The sequence below is a fragment of the Lepisma saccharinum genome, chromosome 1 (assembly GCF_977018435.1).
Source record: "Lepisma saccharinum chromosome 1, izLepSacc3.1, whole genome shotgun sequence".
Classification (NCBI taxonomy): Eukaryota; Metazoa; Arthropoda; class Insecta; order Zygentoma; family Lepismatidae; genus Lepisma; species Lepisma saccharinum.
The window spans coordinates 92,481,609-92,508,862 of NC_139229.1; the positions used below are offsets into that span (position 1 = coordinate 92,481,609).

At 37.2% G+C, this 27,254-nt stretch overlaps 1 protein-coding gene across 2 annotated transcripts in view; it reads right to left on the reverse strand.

The window, feature by feature from the left end:
* Positions 1–3,180: 3,180 nt before the first annotated feature.
* LOC145997822 (short/branched chain specific acyl-CoA dehydrogenase, mitochondrial) overlaps positions 3,181–27,254 on the reverse strand; it is a 28,521-nt gene continuing 4,447 nt past the window's right edge. The window contains exons 2-9 of one of the 2 annotated variants that reach the window (XM_083134645.1): positions 24,863–24,989; positions 23,267–23,367; positions 20,517–20,723; positions 18,695–18,865; positions 17,253–17,372; positions 8,465–8,647; positions 5,353–5,488; positions 3,181–3,389 (exon numbers count right to left, since the gene is read on the reverse strand). In XM_083134645.1, coding sequence (XP_082990771.1) covers positions 3,202–3,389; positions 5,353–5,488; positions 8,465–8,647; positions 17,253–17,372; positions 18,695–18,865; positions 20,517–20,723; positions 23,267–23,367; positions 24,863–24,989 — 1,233 coding nt within the window. In that variant the 3' untranslated portion in view covers positions 3,181–3,201. Of the gene's footprint in view, positions 3,390–5,352; positions 5,489–8,464; positions 8,648–17,246; positions 17,373–18,694; positions 18,866–20,516; positions 20,724–23,266; positions 23,368–24,862; positions 24,990–27,254 lie in introns of both variants that reach the window. The other variant, XM_083134644.1, reaches the window with a different exon arrangement.

Genomic DNA, 27,254 nt, shown 5'->3' on the forward strand with positions numbered 1-27,254 from the left:
CTGTCGCTTTTGACTAATTGCAAAGATGAGTGATGATATGATGAAAGCTGGGATTCAAACCTGGAACCCCTGGCATCGTAGCCAGCTGTGCTAACCACTCTGCCACATAAGTCTGCTCAGAGTGGTCGTCATAATGTACTATGAACCCAAAGGTCTCAGGGTAAGACACGTGTGTATTTGTCATATCATCCATGTCATCAGTTCATCCATCCACTGGAATAGAAGGAATGTCACCCATGCACCAGACATGGAACTATAGTGTGTCTCAACCTTAAAAGTCAGTATGGAAGTAAATGATTACTTCCCTCTCTCTCTCTATTACATGAATTTTCCCAATAGTTCTGTCCTTCCCTACGCCTGCTGCTTTGCCAGATGTTATAAAATTTACAAAATGTAAGTCATAAATTTCAAACTGTGAAATCATTATCCTGCAGAGTTTTTTATGCTCTGTTTACTGACAGCATTATATAGGGTGAGCCATAAACACCTGACGGGTTTGAAAATAAAATAGCGCTTCAGGGGAAAGTGTAAACATTTATTTTTTTCACACAGATACATTCTTCTTTTCATGCAGAATTAGTGTATCACTATTTTTTTAAAATAACATTTTTTAAGTGTCCCCCATTCAGATTAACACACTGCCGTAGTCTGTCCAGAAAAGATAGCATAACGCGCCACATGATGTTGTTGTGGAATCTCCCAAATACACTCACGAATGCGATATACACTCACGAATGAGATATACACTCACGAATGCGATATACACTCACGAATGCGATTTTTTAGCTCGTTGATACTGGCTGGGCGTTGAGCATAAACTTTGTTTCAAGTAGCCCCACAAAAAATAATCAGGTGCTGTGAGGTCTGGCAAGCGAGCAGGCCAGTTGACGTCCCCAAAGCGAGAAATGACTGCCTGGAAACATGTTCCTCAGAATTCCCATGAAAAGACGTGCAGTATAGGCTGTTGCTCCATCTTGCTGGAACCATGGGTGACAACAGGGATTGACCTCATGACGCAGAAATGTTTGCAACATGTCTGTGTAGCGCTCAGCATTTACTATTACAGTGCAGCCCTCATTTTTAAAAAAATACGGGCCGATAATGCACTCTGAGGAAATGGCGCACCATACTGTCACTTTTGCGCTATGCATAGGATGCTCCATCAAGTCGCATGGGCTGTTTGCAGCCCAGAAACAACAGTTCTGTTTGTTTACATACCCGGACAAGTGGAAATGGGCCTCATCTGACATAAGTAACCTGTTCACAATGTCATGTTCAACTTGCAAAAGCTCCAAGAACTCGTTGCAAAATTGAAGTCGCTTCGTCTTGACCCGTTCAGTAAGCTCATTGACAACTTTGATCTTGTAAGGATGGTAGTGAAGATCTTTGTGCAGGATTCGGCGAACGCTGGTATTCGCCAACCCAAGTGTGATAGCTTGCCACCGAGCTGACCGTTGAGGACTACGCACGGTCGCGTCCTGTACACGATTCGTGTTTTCCGGTGTATGTACCGAACGAGGACGTCCTGCAGGTTTGCTGTCCTTCACAGTTCCATCTTGGACACCATTTCGATACCCATAGCAACATAGTATTGCGACTAGGGGAATCATGTCAACCAAACTTGCATCGAAAGTTGTGTTGTGTAGCCATGATAGACTCTGTTTTTATAAACTCCTCTACCACCGCAATGCAGTGTTGCACAGACCAGCGCTCCATCTCAACTGAACTTCAGAGGACAGTGACCGTAGTGGCATGTAGTATTACAGCGACACGTGGTGGGTGTTCTGAAAGTAAAAGAATAAAAACTGTCAGGTGTATATGGCTCACCCTATATAACCTGGCATAAATTCATGTGATCTGAAATTTACATAATTATGCAATTTTGCAAAATGCTTAATTATTTTCTAGTAAATATTTCAAAAGCCATAAATATCAAACCGTTTGAACAACTTTGCCAGTTTTTTTCCTATGTAATCTATGGTGTTTGAAGATATGATATTCTTCGCCGAATGAATTAATTTGCTTACAAAGAGAGTTTTATATATATACATTGGATATTTTGTATAAATCAGACCGTAACACAAAAAAAGTTTGTTAGCGAGAAACTTTTTGGTTTGTCACGATACACGTGCAGACCAAGCGAGAAAAGTGTTGACCAATGTTTGAAGTTATTTTTAGAATGCATTGTTATTCCACAGCACTGTTATTTATTGTAAAATCGTAGATTGTTTACGCGGGCTGTCTCGCGTATGAAATTCATTGCGTGCCACCGACGTTACAATTCATTTGCAGGCAGGTGTCCCGGTTCGTAGGAAGTGCAGTGTGCTATGTGTGATGATTGTGGATTGCATGCAAGTTACATATTTCGTTTAATAATGGATAGAAAAGCTGGAAAAAGATGCAGTATTGGTAAACTTCGAGGTAAAGAACGGGTAATAGTTATGTGCGTGTTAAATCACTTTTTAAAGTCAATGAATATCAGCAAGGCAGTTAAGACAGTGGCTGATGTTACCGAGGGTTCTGAATGTCTTATATACAGAATACGAAAGGAAGAAACAGAAGGTTATCTCAAAACGCCAGCAAAAAAGCAGTCTAAAAGAATGGGAAAACAGAATAATGCTAGAACGAGAAAATAGGATGGCATAGTTCATTCCTTGCTTTTCGAGAACATTCCACTCACTCTGAATTTAATATTGAGGAGGGTAAATGATGACAGTTCGTTACCGAATATATCTTCTTTTTTTTTTTTTTTTTTTTTTTGCATTTATTTAATTCTGTTTATGTAAAGGATACATTATTCAACAAAAGAAGTAACAATAGTTTTGTGTGTAACACATATAATTCAAATGTAAAATAGTAAATAGTTGCGTCAAAATATAAAATTTTACATGCAAATCTTGAGGTAACTATCGTTTTTTCCAAAATGCATCAAATACATAGATTTTGAAGATTTCTTATATGGTATTAAGGAAGTAAATTTGTTGCAATCATTAGCAATTAACAGTGACTCGATGCACCTCCGCTTGTTGATCTGACAATGCTGCGCTCCATTTAACCCATACTGACTTTTAAGGTTGAGACGCTGTATAAAATGGTATCAAATCCATTAACTGTACAAGAAAAAAGAAGTGTCAATGTAAAATATAACCATGAAACAAAAAAATAATTAGAACTTATACCTTCCATTAAATATTTATTGTTTCAATCAGTAGACAAATAATATTCTTCCTCAATAAATTTGGCTATAGTGTTAAGCTGAATGTTGCTTGTTCCTTCATAAATAAAACCAATCTTGCTGTCACGAAAGAACTTTTCTTGAGGGAAAACTTTGGTGAATCCAGCCCCTCCCATCCAGTCAATGCATTTAGATGATGTCATCAATGCAACCTCTGCAATATATAAGTAGATACATTTTACTTACATTGAACAACAATGTTCATTATATAAAGACAAATTAAAGTTTAACAATAGTAGCAGTAAAAGCAATAAAATACAACACTTATCTAAAAACTAGAACACAGTTGTGTCTCAATAATCCAAGCAAAAATATAAAGACTGAGTTAATGTTGGATGCAGTAAACATGGTTTAAAATTACTTAAGTGAAATTTTGAAACTTCGTATTTCCTCGTTGCACAACTTAATGGTTATATCCTATTAATTTCAAAGACCCTCTTGTCTTCATACACTAAGGGTACGGCGTCACCGAATCCCGTTTGGGAGAAATTGCAACTACCGCCACCCAGAAACAAACAAAGCAGTGATACAGTACCATCTCCACTCCAGATGCCGTACTCTTAGTGAATGAAGGCAGAGGGTCTTTGGAATTAATAGGATTTAACCATTAAATACAAAGTTTCAGAATTTCACGTAAGTAATAAAGGCTGAGGCATGTTGGATTTTTCGTTTTTTTATATAACAGGGTGTCTACACTTAATCAAGTACTGGAATATTTACTTCACACGCAAAGGTAATAACGAGAAGGCAAACTCAGGGTAATTGACTATGGGATAGGAAAGGGAAGTTAAGTATCGGGGGTGTTTTTATGTGACAGTACTTGTATTGACTAATGTTTAACAAATAATTATTTCATCAATAACAGAATTATACGAGGCGTATTTTTAAAGTAAGTACCGTTTTGAAATTCTGCCGCTGCAGCGCTGCGGTCGGTGTCCCGTGCATGCGCACTGTGTACCTACATCTGTTGGCAAGCCACAGATGCCATTGCGGCAACAATCGATCATGTATACATTTGCTTTTGCGTATTTAAAATGCTTCCACTGATAGAGAATCCCGCCGACTGTGAAATACGTGCTGTTATTCGTTTTCTTATTGCTAAAGGCATGAAAGCAGTTGAAATTCACCGTCAGATTTGTGAAGTGTACGGACAAAACATTATGAGTGATGGAATGGTACGCAAATGGGTAAGAGCTTTCAAAGATGGCCGAAAGAATGTTCATGATGAGGAACAGAGTGGGCGAGCCTCAGTGATCACTGTCGATTTGGTGCAGAAAGTCGACGAAAAAGTGAAAGTGAACAGACGCTTCACGATTTCTTCGTTATCAGAGGAGTTCCCTGAAGTTTCAAGAAGTGTTATCTACGAAATTGTTACCGAACTCTTAAACTAACAAAAATTGTGCTCACAATGGGTACCAAAAATGTTAACTGAGGTGCACAAAAGCAAACGTTTAGGTAGCGCCTTGACTTTTCTTGTCAAGATCTCATCGCATCATTTGGCTGGGAACAATTTGATCATCCTCCTTACATCCCCGATCTAGCACCCAGTGACTACCACGTGTTTCTGCAACTGAAGAAGCATCTCTGAGGTCAGCGCCACCATGACGACAATAGCCTCAAAACGGCCGTGTTGCAGTGGCTGTCAACTCAGGCGGCAAACTTCTATGACGACGGAATACAAAAGCTTGTTGTTCGGTATGATACCACTTGCATATTGGTGGCAATTATGTAGGAAAGTATATAAAAGTGTGGTCTTTCATGTAACAATAAAATTGTTACAAAAAATTTACTTGTTTTTTGTACATATCAAAACGGTACTTACTTAAAAAATACGCCTTGTAATAAACTTTAGTAACACATGTATTAATCCTAATAACTACAGTATCTACAAAACCCACCAAAAATTGCAACAAGATAGTAGAGAATTCCAATAGCCACCTATTGTAGTACATTTCTACAATTTTTATTGTATCTAGCCTCCGTGGCAGAGTGGTTAGCACAGTGTGTTACGATGCCAGAGGTCCTGGTCCAGTCTCAATTAGCCTGTCTGTGCACAAAAGTAAACTTAAAACTCAAATAAATGTTTAGACATCTGCTGAAAAATAAAAGGTACTTACCACTTGCATAATACTTGGCCATTGCTGCCTGTTTGATGAATGGTTTCCTTGCTTCCTGAAGTCTAGCAGCATTATATACAAGAAGTCGAGCACATTCAATCTGAGTTGCAATTTCAGACATCTGATGCTGAATGGACTGCAATAGAAAATTGGCATTTGTAATTTGAGTCACAGTAGTCAGCATGTTGCCTTAAATATCGTACACAGTGCGACAATTTGAAATCGAGAATTCTGCTGTAAAAAATAAACAAGTCTTCATAGAAAGTTACTTACCTTGGATCATTCAAAGTAGGACTCTCCTTCATCCACACATCGTAGCGCAATGCCTACCAGTTCATGGAAGAATTGCTGGAATTAGTTTTGTGTAACGCATTTTAAAATCCATGTCGTAGCCTTCTTGATTGTTGGTACATCATAAAAGTAGGAACCTTTCAATGAAAATTTTGGTTTAGGAAATTTTAAAAAAATATAGTAATCAGCCAGATACGGTGAGTAGGCAGGGTGTGACAACACAAACACAGAGTCGATTTAGGGCCAAAAAGTTCTTCACAATCACAGTCGTGTGACTTGGGGCACTGTCATGAAGCAGATGCCAGCTGCCATCATGCAGATACTCAGGCCTCACACGTGTTATTCCGTGCATCAAACGTTTCAGTACAACAAGATAAAATGCAGTAGTAACAGTCTGTCTGAAATGTCAGTCTTCAGTAATGATTGTCCTCACTTTCACAACCAATTTTGGTGTTCTCACCATCCTTGCTGCGCCTGGATGCTCATCGTTTTCAATTGGCTCCCGTCCTTTGCTGAAACGCCTGAACCATTGAAATACATGTGTACAGGATAAACAATTGTCCCTATAGACTTGCTACAACATGTGAAATGTTTCCACAGCAGTTTTACCCAAGAGTGCACAAAACTTGATGCTTGCTCTTTGTTCCATGTTGAAATCACGATGCACTTTCACGACATGTGCCCACATTCAACTTTGCCACAAGCGGCAATGTCGCTCAAGGTCAACGAGCATTGCGTCAATTGTTTGTGAGATACCAGTTACTTGTTTGCACCACAGAATGCTTGCATGAGGCACCATCTACCGAGGAAAAAAAATCAGTCTCGATTTCAAATGGCCACATTGTGTATAATCCAGGAAGTTGACACTTTTTTAATTTTGTAAAAGAAACCGAACACAATAGAAAAGTTTTTATTTACTACAGAGAGAGGTTCATCTTTTGGCTGTCCTACCAAATAACTATTGACAATCAAAAGAAATGGTATATACACAGGGTTTTCCAAAAGTCCTTCCCACATTTACATTCACTATTACTTTGTAACTAACAGAGAAATAAAGTTTGTAGTGTACAGTTTTACCTGGCAACACTGCACACTGAGAGAATCACGTGACTGTGAGCGATCAAATGATGCCAAGATGGTGTCGATTCAGAAGAAGGAACATCATGTTCTCAGATGAGGCTACCTTCTACCTGTCTGGGAAGGTGAAATGACACCATGCAAATTCCAAACCCACGAGAGGGATAGCCCAAAAGTAAATGTGTGGTACGCTGTGCTTATGGATCACTTCACCAGGCCTTCTTCTTCGAGGATGGTACAGTGATGTTACTACCTCAAGTTGCAGCAGACGTTCCTCGTTTCCCAGTTGGTTGCACTTGGTATCAAGGATGATGTGCACTTCCAGCAAGATGGGGCTCCTTCCCATTTTGCTCTTGCAGTCAGAAACTTCCTGGATCAGGAATTCGGAGGCAGGTGGTTTGGTCACAGAGGACCCACATCATGGCCTGCAAGGTCACCAGACCTGCCTCCGTGTGACTTAAGCTGAATGTTGCTTGTTCCTTCATAAATGAAACCAATCTTGATGTCACGAAAGAACTTTTCTTGAGGGAAAACTTTGGTGAATCCAGCCTATGAGGATATTTCAAGATGGAAGTGTACATGGAAAAAGCCATTCTGGGTTTCAGGACAAGATTGCTGAAATGCATCGATGGATGTGAGTTGGAGGTGTGGCGATGAGGACAACAGGCATGCAGTATTGCCAGGTAAAACTTTACAGACTGCTGTGAAGTACAAACTTTATTTTACTGAAATATCTCTGTTCGTTACAAAGTTATAGTGAATTGAAGTGTGGGAAGGATTTTAAAAAAAAAACTGTAGTTATGACAAATCAACATGAGTTCACATGAACAAAACAGAAGCGAGTTGGATTAGAAAAACAGCTCGTATATCCAACCAAACAATTCTACTATTCAACTAAATATATCACAGACTCAGAGATATGTGAAATGATGGATACACAATCAGTTTTACTGTCAACCTCAATTAACATATAATGTGATTGATTGATTGATTTGCTTTATTTTACTTTGCTCTTTGTGCCACTTTTGGCAAACATGGGGATAGAGTGATATGATGAAATTGATGAATGGACACTCAGGATTTGAACCTGGGACACCTGGCATCGTAGGGTGATGTGCTAACCACTCCACCATATAATGTGCATTAAGACTATATATATATATATATATATATATATATATATATATATATATATATATATATATATATATATATATATATATATATATATATAATATTTATTTTAGTTGACGACAGAAAATTACAGGGAAATTTGAGAAAAATTGTCTCCTCAGAGAAGTACCCTTAAAACACGTGTAATAGGGTTCTTAGAAATGTTGTACTCAAGAATTTATTATGTTTGAACTCCAAATGTGTCACTTTCACATTATTCACAAATAACACGTGTGTGTTATTTACTTTGACTGATTGTGTCCTACATTTTTGGACAGCATGCAATACTTTTTGCATGTAGGGATTTGGTAACAATATGAATTTCCAAAGAGCCTATCATCATCAAATGGCCTTTAGCACATGCTTTATTGTTCTAACAAGTCCTCATTTGAACAGGTTTGGTGGACCTCAGAAGCACTAACTGAACATGAATGGAAAAATATTACTTTATTCATTTATAAGGAACACAATAGCCTGAGCTTTATGGAACATGAAAAATGTATACATGAGAAATAATCTTAAAATTGTTACTAATCTAAATCTTTCCCCTACAGCAAAATAAACTTTTTACCTGGAATGCAAATATTTTTCTTTTAAACTGCTTCCTCTGTAGCGTGTAAGGCACAGTAACATCAAAGCAACCTTGGGCTAAGCCTAGCATCTGAGCTGCAATGCCAATTCTTCCTTCATTTGCAACCCCAGCTGCGTACTTATATCCTTTGGCCAATTCACCCAGTATGTTTGTCACGGGTACCTAAACAGGAAATTGAATCCATATTGTCAGAAAGCCTATAATTCATATCAGTCCTAATTCGAACAAATTGTGAAAAGTTGAAGTTGTTGATCTAGACCAGTGATTACCAACCGGGGTGCCGCAAGATATTTTACATTACGAATTCATTCATTGATCTCTGCGCTGGTTAATCATCAAAAGTGAGGCATCGGTGGCCGTTTTTTGGCTTGGACTGGCAGAGGAGTATCCTAACCTAGTGAAGAAAACAATGGACGTACTTTTGCCCTTTTCAACTTCATATTTGTGCGAGCAAGCCTTCTCTGCTATGGCGACAATAAAATCCAAAGCAATAAATAGACTGCATAACCTTGAGGATGATATGCATGTTTCGCTGACAACTGTAAGGCCTCATATCAAATATTTGTGCTCTAAGCTTCAAGGGCAAGTCTCACATTAATAAAACAAAACTCTTTTGAATGATTTCCATTGTAGTAAACTGTATTCTATTCTGATGTTTGTTCCTTATACATGCCTTTTTCGGTCGAGTCACCTGCGGAATGGAGGTTAGTGTGGCGGAAAGTAAGATCAAGTCTGCAGGCAAACAAGATGCAATATCCGCGTAACTGGAGCTGCTAGATACGTAATGAAAGAAGCTCGAACACACATTGACAGCTACAATTAAAATGAGCATGTACCTTGTTACAAGAGGTGTTGGAAATGATGTCGTCCTGCATCCACACGTTTACGGCATTTTTAAAGGAAATTTTCACTAACAAGTATCAGCTCCTCTTCCAAAATTGCTTCAATTTCCCTCCTGATATTTTCTTTCAATTCTTCTAATGTATGGATTCAGGTTTGAAAGCTTGTTAGCTCACCACGCAGATGTCATGGAAATGTCTGTTTCTTGTGCAAGGCACCAGACAGATTTTTGATCATACTTCAACATTTCTCCTCATTAAACACACGCCATTTTACCCTTTGCTTCTTATCAAGAACAGACCTTGATTACCTAAATTTATTCACAAGTATCTGAACACTGTCTCTGTGTGAAACAGGAACATCTTGGAATTCTTATTTTAACTTCCCTACAAGAATTCATAACGACATAAAGAGTCGTGTATAAAAATGTGTTGTTTCAAATTGTACAGATAGCATGGCATTATTAGACTGCAGAAAAACACCAGTAATACCTAGCTATGTAAACTAAAACAAAACAATCTAAATATTTCACAAACACGTGCAAACTGGACACCAGTTATCTGAATACTGAAGCACATGCGTACAGTGCCAAGGTCAGCGTACAGCTGTGGGTCTAAATGCCGGCAGATCTGATCGAGCTTTCCGCCGTTCCGTGGGAGACTCAATCGAAAAAGGCACTGTATTATCTTTCAATAAATGAATAACATTAGTATTGGAATGGGTATTTTTTTACAATTTTACAATAAATTTAACTTGCTCCTGATAACATATTCCATTTCATTTTAAGATTAAAAATTGAAATATATATATATATATAACAAGGGTTAGAGTGTGTGTGTGTGTGTGTTTGTTTGTTTGTTTTATATTGTGTAGTGGTTGTGGTGTGTGTGTTTATATTGTGTTATAGTTGTGATGTGTGTGTGTGTGTCTTGTGTAGTAGTTGTGATGTGTTTGTGTGTGTCTTGTGTAGTAGTTATGCTGTCTAATGTGTTTGTGTTCGTCTTGTGTAGTAATTGTGCTGTCTAATATGTTTGTGTTTGTCTTGTGTAGTAGTTCCTCCATTCATATCGGGGGTTAGGCGTAGAGCTGACAACTCTGCACTGTAAAAAGACATGTCAAGAAACAGAAATATAAGGCCATGGATGTTCCCAAGGTAAAATATTCCGGAGGTAAAATAGTCCCCCGTTCGGATCTCCGGGTGGGGACTACTTTGGGAGGTCCCTGGACTAAGGATAAGATCTACGTTAGGAATAAGGATATTAAATTAGGCACCTGGAATGTTCTGAGCCTTTACCGGCCTGGGGCATTTCAGTGTACAGTTAATGAGATAGTGAAGTATAAATTAGATGTAGTAGCTGTCCAGGAAGTTAGGTGGCCAGGAGAAGGGAATTGTAAAACTAAAAATTATACTTTTTTCTATGGTGGTACTGAAAATCATAATTTTGGAACAGGCTTTTTCATAAATAATAGAATTATCTCGACTCTTAAAACAATAGAATTTATTTATGATAGGATATCATATGCAGTTTTACAGGGTAGGTGGTGTAAAATTATTTTAATAAACATACATGCACCAACGGAAGATAAAGATGATAATACTAAAGATGATTTTTATACAGAGTTAGAACAGGTCTTTGATAAATTTTCTCAGTATGATATGAAAATTCTGTTAGGTGACTGTAATGCACAGATTGGCAAAGAAGAGACATTTAAACCCACGATTGGTAAAGAAAGTCTTCATGAATTAAGTAATGATAATGGTATAAGATTGATTACTTTTGCAACCTCAAAGAATTTAATTGTGAAAAGTACCACTTTTAAACATAAAGATATCCATAAATATACCTGGTCTTCTCCAGATGGTAAAACTCATAATCAGATAGACCATATTCTCATTGATAAGAGAAGGCATACTAGTATAATTGACGTTCGTACACATAGAGGTGCTGACTGTGCCAGTGACCATTATTTAGTAATTGCTAAATTAAGAGAAAGACTCTCAGTGATAAATCATAAGCAACAAAATCTAAAAGTTATAAAATTTGATACAGGAAAGTTTGCTGATGAAAGAATTAAGAAAGATTACCAAATTAAACTGTCAAATAGATTTGATGTTTTGCAGGATTTAAATGATGATGAAAATATAAATGAAACAGACGTAAATAAGAATTGGGAGCACATACGTAATGCAATAGAATCAGCAGCTAAAGAAACTATAGGATACCATAAACCAAGAAAAAGTAAGCCATGGTTTGATAATGAATGTCATAATCTAATAGAAATAAGAAATCAGGCTAGACTTAGGTGGTTAAATAACTCGGATGATACAAATCTAAGCAATTATAATACAATAAAGCGAGAAGTTAACCGCACGTTTAGAAGTAAAAAAAGAGATTACTTGAAAAGCAAAATTAACGAAATTGAAACAAACAGCAAAAATAAAAATATCAGAGATTTATATAAAGGTGTAAATGAATTTAGAAAGGGGTGGCAACCTAAAGTAAACTTGATAAAAGATAAAGACGGTGATTTTCTAGCTGACCCAAGCGATATTCTAAATAGATGGAAGAACTACTTTAATGACCTTTTAAATGTCCATGTAGGAGATAAATCAGAAGTGAATGAAGTACACACAGCAGAACCTTTAGTTCCAGAACCTAACTTAACTGAAGTTAAAGATGCTATTAAAAGGCTTAAGAATAACAAAGCACCTGGCATTGATTTAATACCAGCTGAGTTAATTAAATATGGTGGAAATTCATTAATATGTCAAATTCATAAATTAATTTGTTTAATATGGAATAAAGAAGAAATCCCTCAACAGTGGAAAGAATCCATAATTGTTCCTATGTTTAAAAAAGGTGATAAAATGAACTGCAATAATTACCGTGGAATTTCTCTACTCTCAACAACATACAAAATATTGTCTAACATTCTTTTAACAAGACTAACCCCATATGCTAATGAAATTATAGGTGATTATCAATGTGGATTTAAACGTAACAGATCAACTACAGATCAAATTTTTCACATCAGACAGACACTTGAAAAAAAGTGGGAATATAATCAAAATGTCCATCAGCTATTCATTGATTTCAAAAAAGCATATGATTCGGTCAAAAGAGATAAATTATATAATATATTAGTAGAGTTTGGAATACCTAAGAAGCTTGTTAGTATGATAAAAATATGCACCAGTGAAACAGAAAGTAAAATTCGTGTGGGTAATAATATGTCTGACAAATTTATAATTCATGATGGGTTAAAACAAGGAGATGCATTATCTCCATTGCTCTTTAATTTTGCCTTAGAATATGCTGTTCGGAAGGTAAAAGAAACTAAAGAAGGACTAAAATTAAATGGTGTGACTCAGTTGTTAGCATATGCAGATGATGTAGACTTACTGGGGGATGATATAAATACGATTAAAAATAATGCTAAAATATTTTTCAAAACTGCTAAAGAGATAGGTTTGGAAGTTAACAAAGAGAAAACTAAATATATGCTTACAGGCCAAAACCAAGTGTTAGGTAATAATCAAAATCTAATTATTGATAACAACTCGTTTGAACCAGTTTCCAAATTCAAATACTTAGGAGTAATATTAACAAATGAAAATTATATTAAAGAGGAAATAAAAAGTAGGCTTAATTCAGGAAATGCATTTTACTTCTCTCTTCATAAACTTTTGTCTTCTCGTTTAATATCTAAGAAACTAAAAGTTAAAATATACAAAACAGTAATTTTGCCTGTAGTATTATACGGGTGTGAAACTTGGTCCCTTACATTAAAAGAGGAACATAAATTGAGAGTATTTGAAAATAAGATTCTTAGGAAAATATTTGGACCTAAAAGGGATGAGGAGACAGGTGAGTGGAGAAGGTTACATAATTTAGAACTACATAATTTGTATTCATGTCCAGATATTATTAGAATAATTAAATCAAGAAGACTTAGGTGGGCAGGCCATGTGGCACGAATGGGAGAGGAAAGAGGAGTTTACAGGATTCTTGTTGGGAAACCAGATGGTAAGAGACCTGTAGGAAGGCCAAGACGAAGATGGAGGGACAACGTTGAGATGGACCTAAAGGAAATCGGTAGGGATGGAAAAGAGTATATAGATCTTGCTCAAGATAGGGACAGATGGAAGGCCTGTGTTGCTGCAGCCATGAACCTTCGGGTTTAAGAAGGCTAGAGAGTTAGTTAGTTAGTTATATATAACAAGGGTGCCCCAAGTTTTCAATCTCATTCCCAAGGGTGCTGCGAACATAAAAAGGTTGGGAATGCCTGATCTGGACAACCGTGAGAGATATGAACCTTGGATCACCTTCGTAGTCTTTTAAGTATACCATACTCAGCCTTGTATCTCTTCTTGTAACATCCCCTCCCCATTCTAATGAATTATAATTGAAAATCTCCCATTTAAGTCTTCTACATTTGTATCAGGGCTGGGCCGATGCCACTTTGATCTGTTAGTCTTACCGATTCGCACAACACTGATGCTTGAAAATTGTAATAATTTGTTGTTCATATACTGATTAATATTAGTGGGCGAGTATTCCACTCCAATTGTATGCATCAATTTACAAGAATTTTCCTTCAGAACATTCAAGAATTACATCAAAGTACACAATCTTGGTGCGTAAAAGTTTTTGGTGGCACTTATGTGACCCTGCATAAGATCATATTCCTTGCTTGTACTCCACCTGCTGATGACCATTTGATAGAGTCAAAAAATATTGTGTATAAAAAAAACATGTAAATTCATTGCATTTTTTCATTTCCCAAACTTTGTTCATTCTGTGGTACAATTTTTTATATCTTTCTTGATGTTACAAAGTACAAACGTGGACGAACGAATGAATGGGTGTATGTATTGGCAATCCCCAGTTAGGAGTACAGTATGGGGCTTATTCCAACAGCATTACTGAATGGTGTGCAGCAGAAGTTTCCACTGCACATTGAACATCTGCTATAATATACACAAAAGTTAAGAGAGCCACTGTTATTGTTTAATACAAGAGTGAAGCTTTCACAAGAAATCAGTGACACTAAGAAACTTTAATTTTAAAAGAAACAGTAATATAATCATAAATACAACCCTACTGAATTCTCAGCAGGCTGTTATATTTAGCCCCCATACCGCAGAAAACACAAGAAATAAACATGTATTTGTTAGATGATGTGGATTGTGAGAGAAAGGTAGACAATCAAAACCTTATTTCCCTATGCTTATTGCATATTTATTTGTTTCTCTTCAAAAGTTAATTTGAGCCTTTGAGCCAAAATTTTTGGGGATCGTGATCTCAAAAATATAAGCCCATAAGGACCCACACTACCTCCTAACTTGGATTGCCTATAGAGAAGGAAATAGGGTGGGTGTGAGTGTAGAGAGAGGGAAACATTGAGTATGCATGTGTGTGTACATAGATAAATTCAGCACTGAGTGTGCCCATGCTCATCCTTATTCTCTCATGATGCTCTTTTCATATGAACACCACAGAGAAGCAAGGAATAAAAGCACCTGTTTGTACATTTTTTTACAATATGGCCCCATACTGCTAGAGTAAAATAAAACATAATGTAGCATTCCTATGTGTTCAGTGACAGTGATGCTTGAGGCCATCCAATAATTTGCCTGTTACTATATTTAATTTTAGAAAAACAGTCCCCGTACTTAAAAAAAAACATATCATCATTATACACTTAAAGAATTCTCACAAAGTAATTACTGACTGTTATCAAATATTTTATGATAATTTCTTACATCTCCAATATGATACTTTTCCGTGTCCTGTATTATTGACACTATCCGTGGTCACATCATTATTAGGAAGGTAACAGAGGATAAGAGCTTATAACCAGAATGAGGGCTAACAGGCACTAAAATCTCTCAAAATAGGCAGCAAAAAGCACCCATAAATACAAAATTAGCAGCAAAGTTGATTAACATCAACAGATTTTTAATTATTTCCCAAAATTAGGCACTTATTACTAACATAGGTAAAACAACCACTACAAAATTCACATATTCCTCTCCTCACAAATAACCTGACATGTTTTTTAAATGTAAAAGCCTACATTTTCAGCCAAGGAAGAAAAAAGGAATTTAGGGCAAATCCTCAGCCAACTTCAGACATGGATTGTTCCATAAAATTATAAAAAACAGGGCTTACCCAAAAGAATGGTGCAGTTTCAAAAGTTAATAAAAAATGTATTTCTCACCTTACAAGAGTACAATATATACTTTCAGCATCAGCAACTGTCCAAGTTTCTCATGTGCTACCAGCAGTTTGCTTCTCAAGATTACTGTGAGGCGACTGGGCCAGTTTCCAAGATGGTGTCGCAGTAGGAGAAGGCTTTCCGTGTGTTCCATTTTGAGGTGTCCAGATCTGTGATTACAGTGCAGCATGAGTTTGGTGCATGGTTTTAAAATGACACACCATCACACGTGACTAACACAACCAGGTGGAACCGACAGTTTGTGAAAACTGGATGCGTGTGTAAAGGCAAGAGTGCTGCCTCCCTCGTGTGTCTGCTGACAACACTGAAAGAGTGTGTGACGAATTTCAGTGAAGTTCCCCAAGTCAATGAATAGAGCAAGCAGAGTACTCCGACTGAATACCAATGGACACTATTAGTGTGATGTCATGAGTCCAAACAAAGCTACCACATGTTTTTTACCCAACCCAAGCCACTGAATTTTCCATCGGAAGGGTTAGCTTTAAGAATTGTGACAGCAGTAATGAAGCAAAATTGTGATGTGTATTCTACATCAATGTAAAGATGAGATTTCGGAGAATACGTCTTATATAACACACACCTTACAGATGAGAATGTAAAGAATAAATGGAGGAAGAAATCGAGTACAGTGAATGCTCCTAACGACGTCCGATCCAGAATTGCAGCCAATGGGCACTGTCGCTTCAGTCACATGAGGCTGCTGGTTTCCCATCATCCATAGTGGCAGTGTGACTGACTTGGGTGAGCTTCAGTTGTGCTCAGAACTGGAATGTCTAGATTTGTATAGAAATGCATGATTTTCTTACTCTGGTCATTCTCTTCCTTATACTCTGTAAGGTATGTGCTATATATAGACGTATTCTCGGAAATCTCATCTTTACATTGATGTACGATACACATCACAATTTTGTTTCATAACTGCTGTCATAATAATTAAAGCTACCCTTTCCGATGGAAAATTCAATGGATTTGAATAGGCGAAAAGCACGTGCTCTGTCGTCTGCTGTGACGTCACCACTAATAAGTTCCATTATGATGATTACATTCTACAACTGGACGGAGCCTCCTTCCCCCATTTTCACAGGAATGTATGAGTGTTTCTCAATGGTGTTCTTCAACAGCGTAGGATTGTATCTGTTGCAAATGGAGACAACCACCTTCTCCCTTGGCCACCCCATTCGCCAGATCTTACACCAAGTGCTTTCATTCTCACCATTGCCCATGTCCATCCATGAACTTCATGATCTGATAACACATGCACTGCAGGCCATTACAGTAGACATGCTACACCATGTCTGGGATGAGTTTGATTACCGTGTGCATGTGTGTCGTGTGACACAGGGTGTACACATTGAAGGATTGTAATTAATGCATATGAAACTTGGACAGTTGCCGCTGCTGACGGGGTATGTTGTGCACGAGTAACGTGAGAAACATATGTTTCATTACCTTTTGAAACCGCAATATTTTTTTGTGTATGCCCTGTATATCTCGAAGTTCAGCCCATCCAATGTTTTCAAAGGTTGGTGCCACTGTTCAGTTTGAATACTTATGCCTCAGTGACCCCATTTAACATTCACACCAATATGTGATTCCCTCATAGTGAAAATGAAGCAACTCAGTTTAGGGAAATTTAACTCTTTGCATCTCATATCTATAAATATGTATATAACATTACCCTAACATTTTTGAAATCCACCGGAAAGGTGCCTGATGCACGAATCCCTAAATTGTTAGACTTCTTTCCAATACTGACACCTGGAGTATCTTTGTCCACGATGAAACAGGTAATGCCCTTGTAACTCTGAAACAGAATGAGAGAGAAGCTTATGTGAACAGGACTCATTTAATTTTGATTTTTGTTATTTAGCATCGATCTGCCACTTTTGGCTAATAGCGATGATGAGTGCTGACATGATGAAATTGATGAAGGGACACTCATAAAGAACACCCAATCAATGGGTCTCGGGTTTGATAACCGGTGGAGGCACATAGTGGTTCGGATCCCAGTTTAAACTGTAGGCCCAGTCCAGATTAGTGTGGCTGTGCCTAGACTTAAAATACAAACTCAATAACTAAAAAAAAAAAACATTAAATATGCTGGCCAAGGCAGTCTATATTTCAGTTAAAAAAAAGTGACGTTTCAACCCTCTACAGGATTTTCCTCAGAGTTGGAAAAAGAAAGAAATAGAAAAAAAGATTGTTTTTACTTGGATTTTTAGTCTGAGGGATACCCTGATAGAGGGTTAAAACGTGACTTTTTTTTTTAATGATATATGGTATAGTCTGCCTTGGTCAACATATTTAGTGTATTTTTGTCATGTTAACAAAGGTCATTGTGTAAAAAAGTAAAGTAAAGTGCTCCCCTGTGCTTTGCACCACACCATGAAGGCATACAGGGGGTGTGGAGTTAGGGCCCCACACTTTCTTCATCACGACCGAAGGTGGGGGTGATGTGATCAGCACCACGCCCCTGGCTGCCTTTACCCCCCAGAGTTTCCTCCAGGTACCCACTTTATACAATGCCAGAGCGGCTTGAACAGGTTGAAAAAATCCCGGTTCTCCCCCACCGGGGATCGAACCTGGGTCTCTCGCATGGTAGTCAGGTCATCGTGTTACCATTGGAAACTCAATCACCAAAGAACACCCATACCCAGGCCAGGATTCAAACCCGGGACCCCTGGCATTGTAACAGGCTGTGCTAACAACTCTGCTATGGAGTTTGGTTTGAGTTGCTGTTTTAAGTCCACTTTATGCACAGTAAGGCTAATCGGGACTGGACCTACAGTTTAAAGTGGAATCCGAACCACTTGTGCCTCCACCGGGTATCGAACCCAGGACCCCTTGATTACAAGGCAATGACGCTACCACTGCGCCATGGGGGAGGCCCAAGTCTGCTATGGAGGTAGGCTGTGAACAGGACTATAATTTTAATTACATGTAAGTAGAAATCTCAAGATAGAGTTAACAAATAATTTCTGAGATATCAATGCAATTAACAAGGCTTAAGGAATAGTATGAAATAGTACACTTTTGCTGTTACATGCAAAAACACGTGAAGATAAAGTGGAACAGTATACACTAATTATTTTGCAAAAGCTAAAAACTTGTAATAAATTAGCTCACCCTATTTGGATCTACATTAGCCATGACAAGAAATACTCCTGCGAGATCAGCATTGGAAACCCACAATTTTGATCCATTGATGATAAAGTCATTTCCATCTTGCTTGGCTTCTGTTGTCAGAGAGAATGCATCAGATCCCGCAGTTGCTTCAGACAGGCAATAACTTCCTAGCTAGATAATCAGGAAAAATAATTTGTTAGGTACATAATGAAAGTCAATCACTTTGAAATTAATCCTTTGCAGATTATGTGCATCACTTCGTTCAAGGAGGGGCAGCAGTGCATAGAGCATCTCTCAATAGGAACTGCACTTTCTTCATGTTGATCCATTGACCGATACAAGTATCCTCCATTTCCCCCAAATGGGCAAAGAACTCCTCCCCCCAGCTCTGAATTTTCATTTCGAGCAATGGGGGGGCAGAGTAACACTTCATATCTTGTTTGCTCTTGAGTCATAAACGCTTGTATTTTACCTTTCATTATTTTTTTAAATCATAAAAATTCCACTATTTAAATAAAAACTGGAGTGGACTTGCTTCCTGTCCATAAACATCTATCACTTTTATGAACTTTTTTTTGTCTTCTTGCATTTTTTCATATCAAACCGAGACTACTTAGTTTGCTGCCTTTCATGGCACCCCCTCATCCATGTTTTCACATTACAATTTCACAATTCGAATTTTAGGAAGTTTTCTGATATCTCAGAGATGGACAAGTGCTCCCCCCTCCCCACTTCCCGGCTCTTCCCTTCACCTGCAGGCACCCTTGACTTTGTTCTATGGACTTTTATATATTGCAAGAGCATAAACACATTTTGAGCTCTGGGACTTAATTTTTACACCACCACCAGAGTTGGGCAGGGACCCCCTGCAGCAAACAAGATAAATACAATGGAACCCCAATTTTACATTTCTCCTGCATTATAAATTCAATCTGTATGGTTTCAATACAGCAAATAGTAATAAAATTATCCCATATTTTACATTTTCCCACATTTTAAGTTTTTGATTCCCTGAAAAGTGTAAAATCAAGGTTCCACTGTAAATGTCACAATCAGCCCAACTATGTATTTTTGTATGATATTTTGAAGTACAGTGTGTCCAAAAAGGTACTTTACAACTTTGATGTCATACAGCACAACTTGCAATTGACATAAAGAAACATACCATGCCCCATTTGTGTATAGTCCACTTCGACATGTGCACCTCTGGTGGCGGGTACAACATCTCAATCAAAATTCCAACTCTGTCCATTCCCTCTCTGGCATATCCCTGTCAACTGTGTCAATGGCAGCTCTTATTCTGGCTTCAAATCATCAAGATCAATGACAGGAGTGCTGTACACTGTCCTTGAAAAATCATCACAACAAGAAACCCAGGGGTGTAATGTTAGGGGATCTAGAAGGCCAAGCAATTGGACCATTTCTTCCAATCCAATGTGCTGGAAATGTCCTGTCCAGGACATCTCTCACGTCTAAAGCCCAGTGTGGTGGTGCACCATTTTATTCAATACCTGAAGAAGAAAGGAAAAAAGAAACACACACACACACACTATAGGTGTTGGTGAATCACCTACAACGTATATTTCTCTATGTCAAATACAAGTTTGCTGTATGACATCAAAGTTATAAAGTACCTTTTTGGACACTGTGTATATTACATGTGACTGCTCTCCCAGAAAATATATCCCTCATGATTTTTTTTTTTTTTTTTTGTTCTGGCATATATTTTATTGTATATTGGCATTTTCACTGTATCAAAAAGTATCATTGGGTGATTCAAGAATGATTGTTTTTAGTGTCTAGCATTTCCACATATATTTACCATGCTTTTGCACAGTAGGGGAAGATATTTCTTCTTCTGCTCTGGTGTACCCAGTAGCTGCAGCAGTCTGTTGACAAGCAAGTTCTGAATGTCGCAAAAGATGCTAACAGAAGGATCCACTTTGGCCAACTCTTCGATGGCCAAAATTGTCATGAAGAAAGTTAAACCTCTTCCTCCGTGTGCAGGATCCACTTGCAACCCCATAAGCTAGAAATACAATTCATAATTGGGAAAAGAGAGACACGGTAGTATATAAATACAGAGAAATTAGTGCTCACTTTTATCAGCGAAGCACAACTTTCCACTTGGTGCAGTAAAGCAGAAATACAGGTCAGACAACCTAACCAACCTCAATCAACCCATCTGCAAGCATCCCAGCCACAAACAACCTCCAGCGGCCAATATAAATGGTTTGCCTTCCCCTACCATCCCACCACTTCCAACTGCATATCCAAAGCCCTTCTCCCATATGTCATCAAAGTAGCGCACAAACCCAATTCCTAAATAGCTGATAAACTGAACAAACACAAACGGTACTTCCTCTCCCCCTTGATAACCCAGGTGTAAACGATGAGGAGTGTGAATGCAAGGCACATTACATCGGCAGGTCCATCAGATCTGTCAATGAAAGAATCCAACAGCACCTAGCAGATGCAAAAAAAGCCCAACCCACTACTGGTCTTGTTAAACATATCAAATACAATAGCCATAAAATTCAAAATGTTCAAGTCAAACACACTGCTCACATGCTCGTAGACACCAAAATCAAGGAAACGCACGCCATAATGCACTTCCCGCATGAGCTAAACTTCGATAGCGGGCAAGCACACCACACTTGGATTCCCCTACTACAACACTTATCGCCCAGAAATAGCAGACAACACAGACCGAGATGCACAGTTAACAACAGCACACCTAGTGGCAGGCAGAGAACTACAAACAAAAGATGAATTCCAAGCAACAGTACAGCAAGTTCAAACGAGGATGGTGGCAGTGGCCACTGAAATTAATCGATAAAGAAAAAACAGCTTCACGGATAAAAGTGAGTAGTTTCTCCGTATTTATTTAGAAATACAAATTATTGAGTAAATTTATGCAAACTGAAAGCTGAAGACACCAACTTCAGGAATGCAACTGTACATTTTATAAAATAAAAATATAAGGCTGCTTCAAAATATTGAACCCAAATACCCGATCCTGTCAAAATACTTCCCAAAGTACAAAGCACATACTGAAAGTCGTGAGCCTTGTTCGATTACTCTCAGGCCTTGACCATTTCAGTTGAAACCACACATATGGCAGGTACAGTTATCTGTTGTCCACTGCATGAACTAAATGCATGCACACTTTCCCTGTCAGTGCTGTTGGTAGGAGAAAAATGGCATCCACAGACAGTTCATTTTGTCAACGTGCTGCCGTGGAATTTGTTGTTAGTGAAAATGTGGGAGATGCAGAAATTTATCAGGGTTTACATAACTTCTATGGAGATGCCTGCATGGGTTACAGTACAGTGAAAGGTGGGTGAAACATTTCAGAGATGGCAACACAGACATTGCTGATAAGCCTAGTGGCAGACCTAAAACAGCTTCCACTTGCAACAACACAGACCAAATCCAAAGTGACAGGAGGATAGCTGTACGAGAAATTGCACATCATCTGAACATTGGAAACAGTGCTATACAGAACATCATAGTCTCTTGGCTATCACAATAGTTGTTCAAGATGGGTGCCAAGGCTTCTGACAAATGACCATAAACAAACACGTTCAACCATCTGCTCCTCATACAGCTGGGTGCACAGTACAGAAAAGTGAAAAAATGAACTTGTCCCATTCTCCCTACAACCCAGACCTAGCACCATCTGACTTTCACTTGTTTGCTCCATTGAAGAACAGCATTCGGGGTACCAAGTGTGACAACAATGAGGAGGTGAAGAATGAGGCTTGCCAGTGGTTATGTTGTGATGAAACGGACTTCTACGCGTACAATAGTGGATTTTCTTAGCTGCCTCTTCAGTGGTGTAAATGTGTTGACCGATCTGGATGTTACGTGGAAAAGTAACAATATGGTCCAACTTATGTATTACCATAGGTAGAAAAAAATCTTGGTTTCTAACTTTGAGTAATAACACTTGGCTCATTACTTTCAGTATATACCTTGTACATTCTCTGGGTGGGCCTGAAGGTGCTAGTGGGGACCATGACCCAACTTTGCCTCAATTTTCCTTTTATAAAAAGTGATGAATGCAGGAAAAGAATGCAAAAAATAGGACTAACAGTTCATAAATAAATTATAACCCAAATACACTCAAGGGGAAAACCTGCACCTTTTGAATTATCACAAGTCAAAAGTTTTTATACACATGTCAGTGGTAGATTAACAACCTTTGCTCATTCACAGGAACTTGCATCAGCATATGCCTGAATATTTAAAATGGAAGTAATTTTTACAACATTTACATCTCTTTGCTCCCTGCTTTACAGTTATAAGATATTAAGTTCATTCATTCACTCACTAGTACTCATTCTCTCTCTCTCACACACACACACACAAACACAAACACACACAGAAGAAACACTAAACACTTGCCATCCACATGTTTTTTCTCTGCAGTGAACATGTGGTCAGGCTGAAATAAAGAAATTTTCATTTTGTGTTTCTCGTTTCCTTCCATTTTTAGATATCCACCCCCTTCTGACTCCTTTTCTCTTTTCTTCACATACAAACAGCATGTTTACATACAAACTTTACCCTATTACCAAATAAAGCATCAACTACTTCTTTCTTCATAGTTGATTCTTCATCCATTTTCCTCACTAGTGGTGTAATTTTTTCCTTAGCCATACGTGAAACTGTCAATTGAAAAGCAAACCAATGAGATTATTGCAAACAACAATACGAAAAAAATTGTAATTAAGATCAGAATACTGTTTATTGAACCTCAAACACATGAGGGTGGTTCAAGTAAAACTGAGAATTTCGGTAATGGAACGCATTTGGACATATAGAAAAGACTGTACATGTTATGTATTTTTTCATGTTTGCAAATGCCCTCATTCTCAATGAACTGTTTTAGCACTTAAGAATAACTAAGATACAAATTTGAAACCATTTTGCAAATAGTTCTGCTGCGGTCATGATTTCACGTCTGCAAACTGATTTTCCTCATTCATTGGCAAACTACAAATGAAATTACAGTTACATCAGGTCATATTTACAAAATGTTCAGAGCATTTCAAAACATTAAGCTGATCAGGTAGGCTGCTTACAGTCATGGCATGTTATCAGGCACATATGTAGAAATATATTTCGGAAAGGGGGGTCTGAACCAAGTATCTCAGAAATTGTATGGTCATAGAAGAATATTATTTGTTCTATAAATGGGGATGATCTATCATGTAATGTATAAACATATAAACACTTAATATGTTGATACTATATAATTTATAGGTCTATTCATAATAATAAATAGATTAATTAATATTGTTATTATTACATGAATAGGTAAAACAGAGAATATGAGCACAGAGATATAATGTATTCATTATTTAGATTCACTAAAATTGTATAAAAACAACTACCTTGGCAAGGAAATTAATGTAAAAAAGATAAAGAATTGAATGTTTACTGAATAAAAAAATATGGTTAGATCAGTTGATAAAAAGTAAAGTTCCTGATTAATATTTTATGCATATTATTATAACTATTAGTGTGCTCAAATCTTCCTTGGTACTATCATTCAAACCCATGTGATCCCAATCTAATCCTTGCCTTCCATTAAGTTCACCAGAAATAGAAAAAAAACTTGATTACATAACAAATGATAAACAGCTATATTTTCATTATTTAATATTAGTGCTTGGTAAGTGTTCAATGGGAGAGACCCCCCCTGGACCCTGGTAAATATGTCCTCGCCTGTTATAAATTTTTGAATACAAAAAGTGTGATTTTTTTACATTTATCATCAGATTTGTCTATCATCAAAATGTAAAATGACTATTTGGTCAGAGAGACATGAAAGTCATATCAAAATGGGACACGAAGCAACATTATGTCTATGATGAATGATGATGCATAGCATACAGTCAATACAAAAGTTCATATTGTCATGTTATTGTGTTAAATTGTGACATATCTATGAGCAATGTAGATATGTCTGTTAACATAGGCAATCCCATCAAACAGTCAAGTTCGAGGGTATACTCAAATTGTACACCACCATATTTCATGGCCTTATTCTACAGAACATGAAGTACAAGAACTCTAACAAAATCATTTACAGAGCAGTAGATTGCCCAATGGAACTTGTGTAGAAAGATTATTTTCTTTTAAAATTGAAAAAATTACCATTTTCTTTCACAGCTATCTCTTCAGGCGATAAAACAGTAAGAGGTATACTACTACGACAAGTACTCTCATCAGAAATACTGCTTCCATACTGAAAATGGACAGGTGTCATACGTCTCTTGAGTAACTGAAAAGAAAAATAAAGTAAGGTCGATGGATACTTTACACAGCTTTAACATGAATCTATTTAAATCAGGGTTGGCCCAGGTGGGCCCAGCCCAGTTTTCTCCATGCAGGTTTTTTCAGAAAAATCCATTTCCAGAAAATGTAAATTATTGCTTTAAATAATTGTAAGGTTCTAGAATTGTCAACATTTTGAGAAAGCTTGTAAAATAAAAGCTTAGCCAAGCTTATAATACTCAAAATAATTAATGTGGAACAAGTCACAGTGGGTTTTTCAGGATATTTTTCTCAAATTATGCTAGAAATGGACTTTTAACAGAAATGATACGAACTTACATCAAAGAAACAAAAAATCAAAAGGTCTGAAATATTTAGATAAAACATTGAACGAACAAAGCTTATAATTTTGAAATGTGGTAGCACTTTAGATATTAGTCACTTCCGTATGTGTGCAAGCCACATAGTTTCACCTGCGATGATCAACTATTACAATAATTTTTTTGCATGAATAAAACATTACAAAGAAGAATTGAGTACATGTTACTGAAATGTTGTGAAAGTAGAATAAAGTTAATTGTCGTATAATTAAACCAAACACTTTTCAAATGATTCATTTCATTTCTCAAAATTTAGTATGTGTGCAAATGTTCTGTTATCTTTCGAATACCTTCCACTGAGACAGTGACCCACCCACCCTCCAGTTCAGTGCATTGATTGAATGTAATGGGTTGCTTGCCCATGTAGGATAAATGTTATTTGTGGTTAGGAGCTCTATGCCCAAGAAGTCTAGCCCTCTTATAATCTACCACAATTTATTTTTATCTTAAATATAGTGTGTGGAGGGGGTACTCAAGTAAATACAATGCATAGGTATACTTTCATATTTTTGCCATTTTCAAACCCTTTTAGAGACTATAATTTCGAGCTTGTGCATAACACTTTCAGGAGCATTATGATGTTACTTCCACTGTAAATTCACAATAAAATTATCGAAACCTAATGCACGATTTAGGAGGAGCATGGGTGGGGTGGATGGGCAAAGAAAGGCAAGTCATCTATTTAGTGACCATGATAACATGTTTCTGCAACTAGAAAACTTGACAGACTGCAATGGTATTACATGTGAGTGAATTTGAACAATGTGTCTCAAGATGGTGAATGAAAAACTGATTTTCCTCACGTTGCACGCATGCTCTATACTATGTTCTCTTTTTTCCCCAAAATTGTCTTCAATGCATTTTCAGAGTATAAGGAACTAAAATCAGTCATTGTAGATAATCCGTTGGAATAAAACTTTTAAAATTATATTTCATAGTTTAGGAGAAGAGTGGTGGTAGAATCGAGAACATACATTTTGCCATAAAAGTAAACCTTTTGAGTTGCAATTTTTAGAGTTACAAGATAACTTAAAGGATTGGTGTCATATTGTATTTGAGAAAAAATTGTAACCATGTTTAAAGATGGTGGACGACAGACTGATTTAACATGCCTTGCAAGAGCTTTAAGTTATGCAAATATTTGAGGTTAGATTTTCGTAGATCCAGAAAACCAAGTCTCAGCTATATTAGGACATAACTTGAGCTTGAAGTTTTTAATAAAAAAAACTGTAAAGTGTGGGATTTCAGAAGAGTCACCAATTTTGAGGCCACGATATCTAGCAATTTTAGTTTTTTTAAGCTGAAATTCATGTCACAAATAGATACACCCATGGAATGATTTTGTTTTGCATTTGCATTTGTTGAAAGCATTTTAAAATGGTGGATGAAAAATTGATTTTTCATATTCTGAGGTAGCTCCAAATTCTGATGACACTTTCAAATATTTGCCTAAACTACATTTTTGGACATTAAGAAAAGATACTTAAATATTTTAGGGAATTTGTTAAGCTATGGCTTGACAAATATATATATATTTTTTAACAATATAGTGCATATGTATGTTTGGATCCAAATGGGGGCCACTAATGTTTTGTCCATGGGAACTGTTAGTTTCATAGAAACCAGATCTTTTGGAGGATGGATACGGTAGTCCATTTGGATGAAGTCAGTCAAGACAATTAAATATGTCCGCCTTATAAATTTGGCATGGTTAATACACGGAGGAGATATTTAAACTTGAAACATCCACAAAAATAATGGGAAAACACAACTATGAATAAACTGTATTGAAGCAGATTTATAAAAGTGTGTGTGCAGCTACCGAATGTTGTATAGTAGGTAAAGGTAAAGTTCCCCTTGCATGTCCTGGGTGGCTACTCACTGGGAATTCC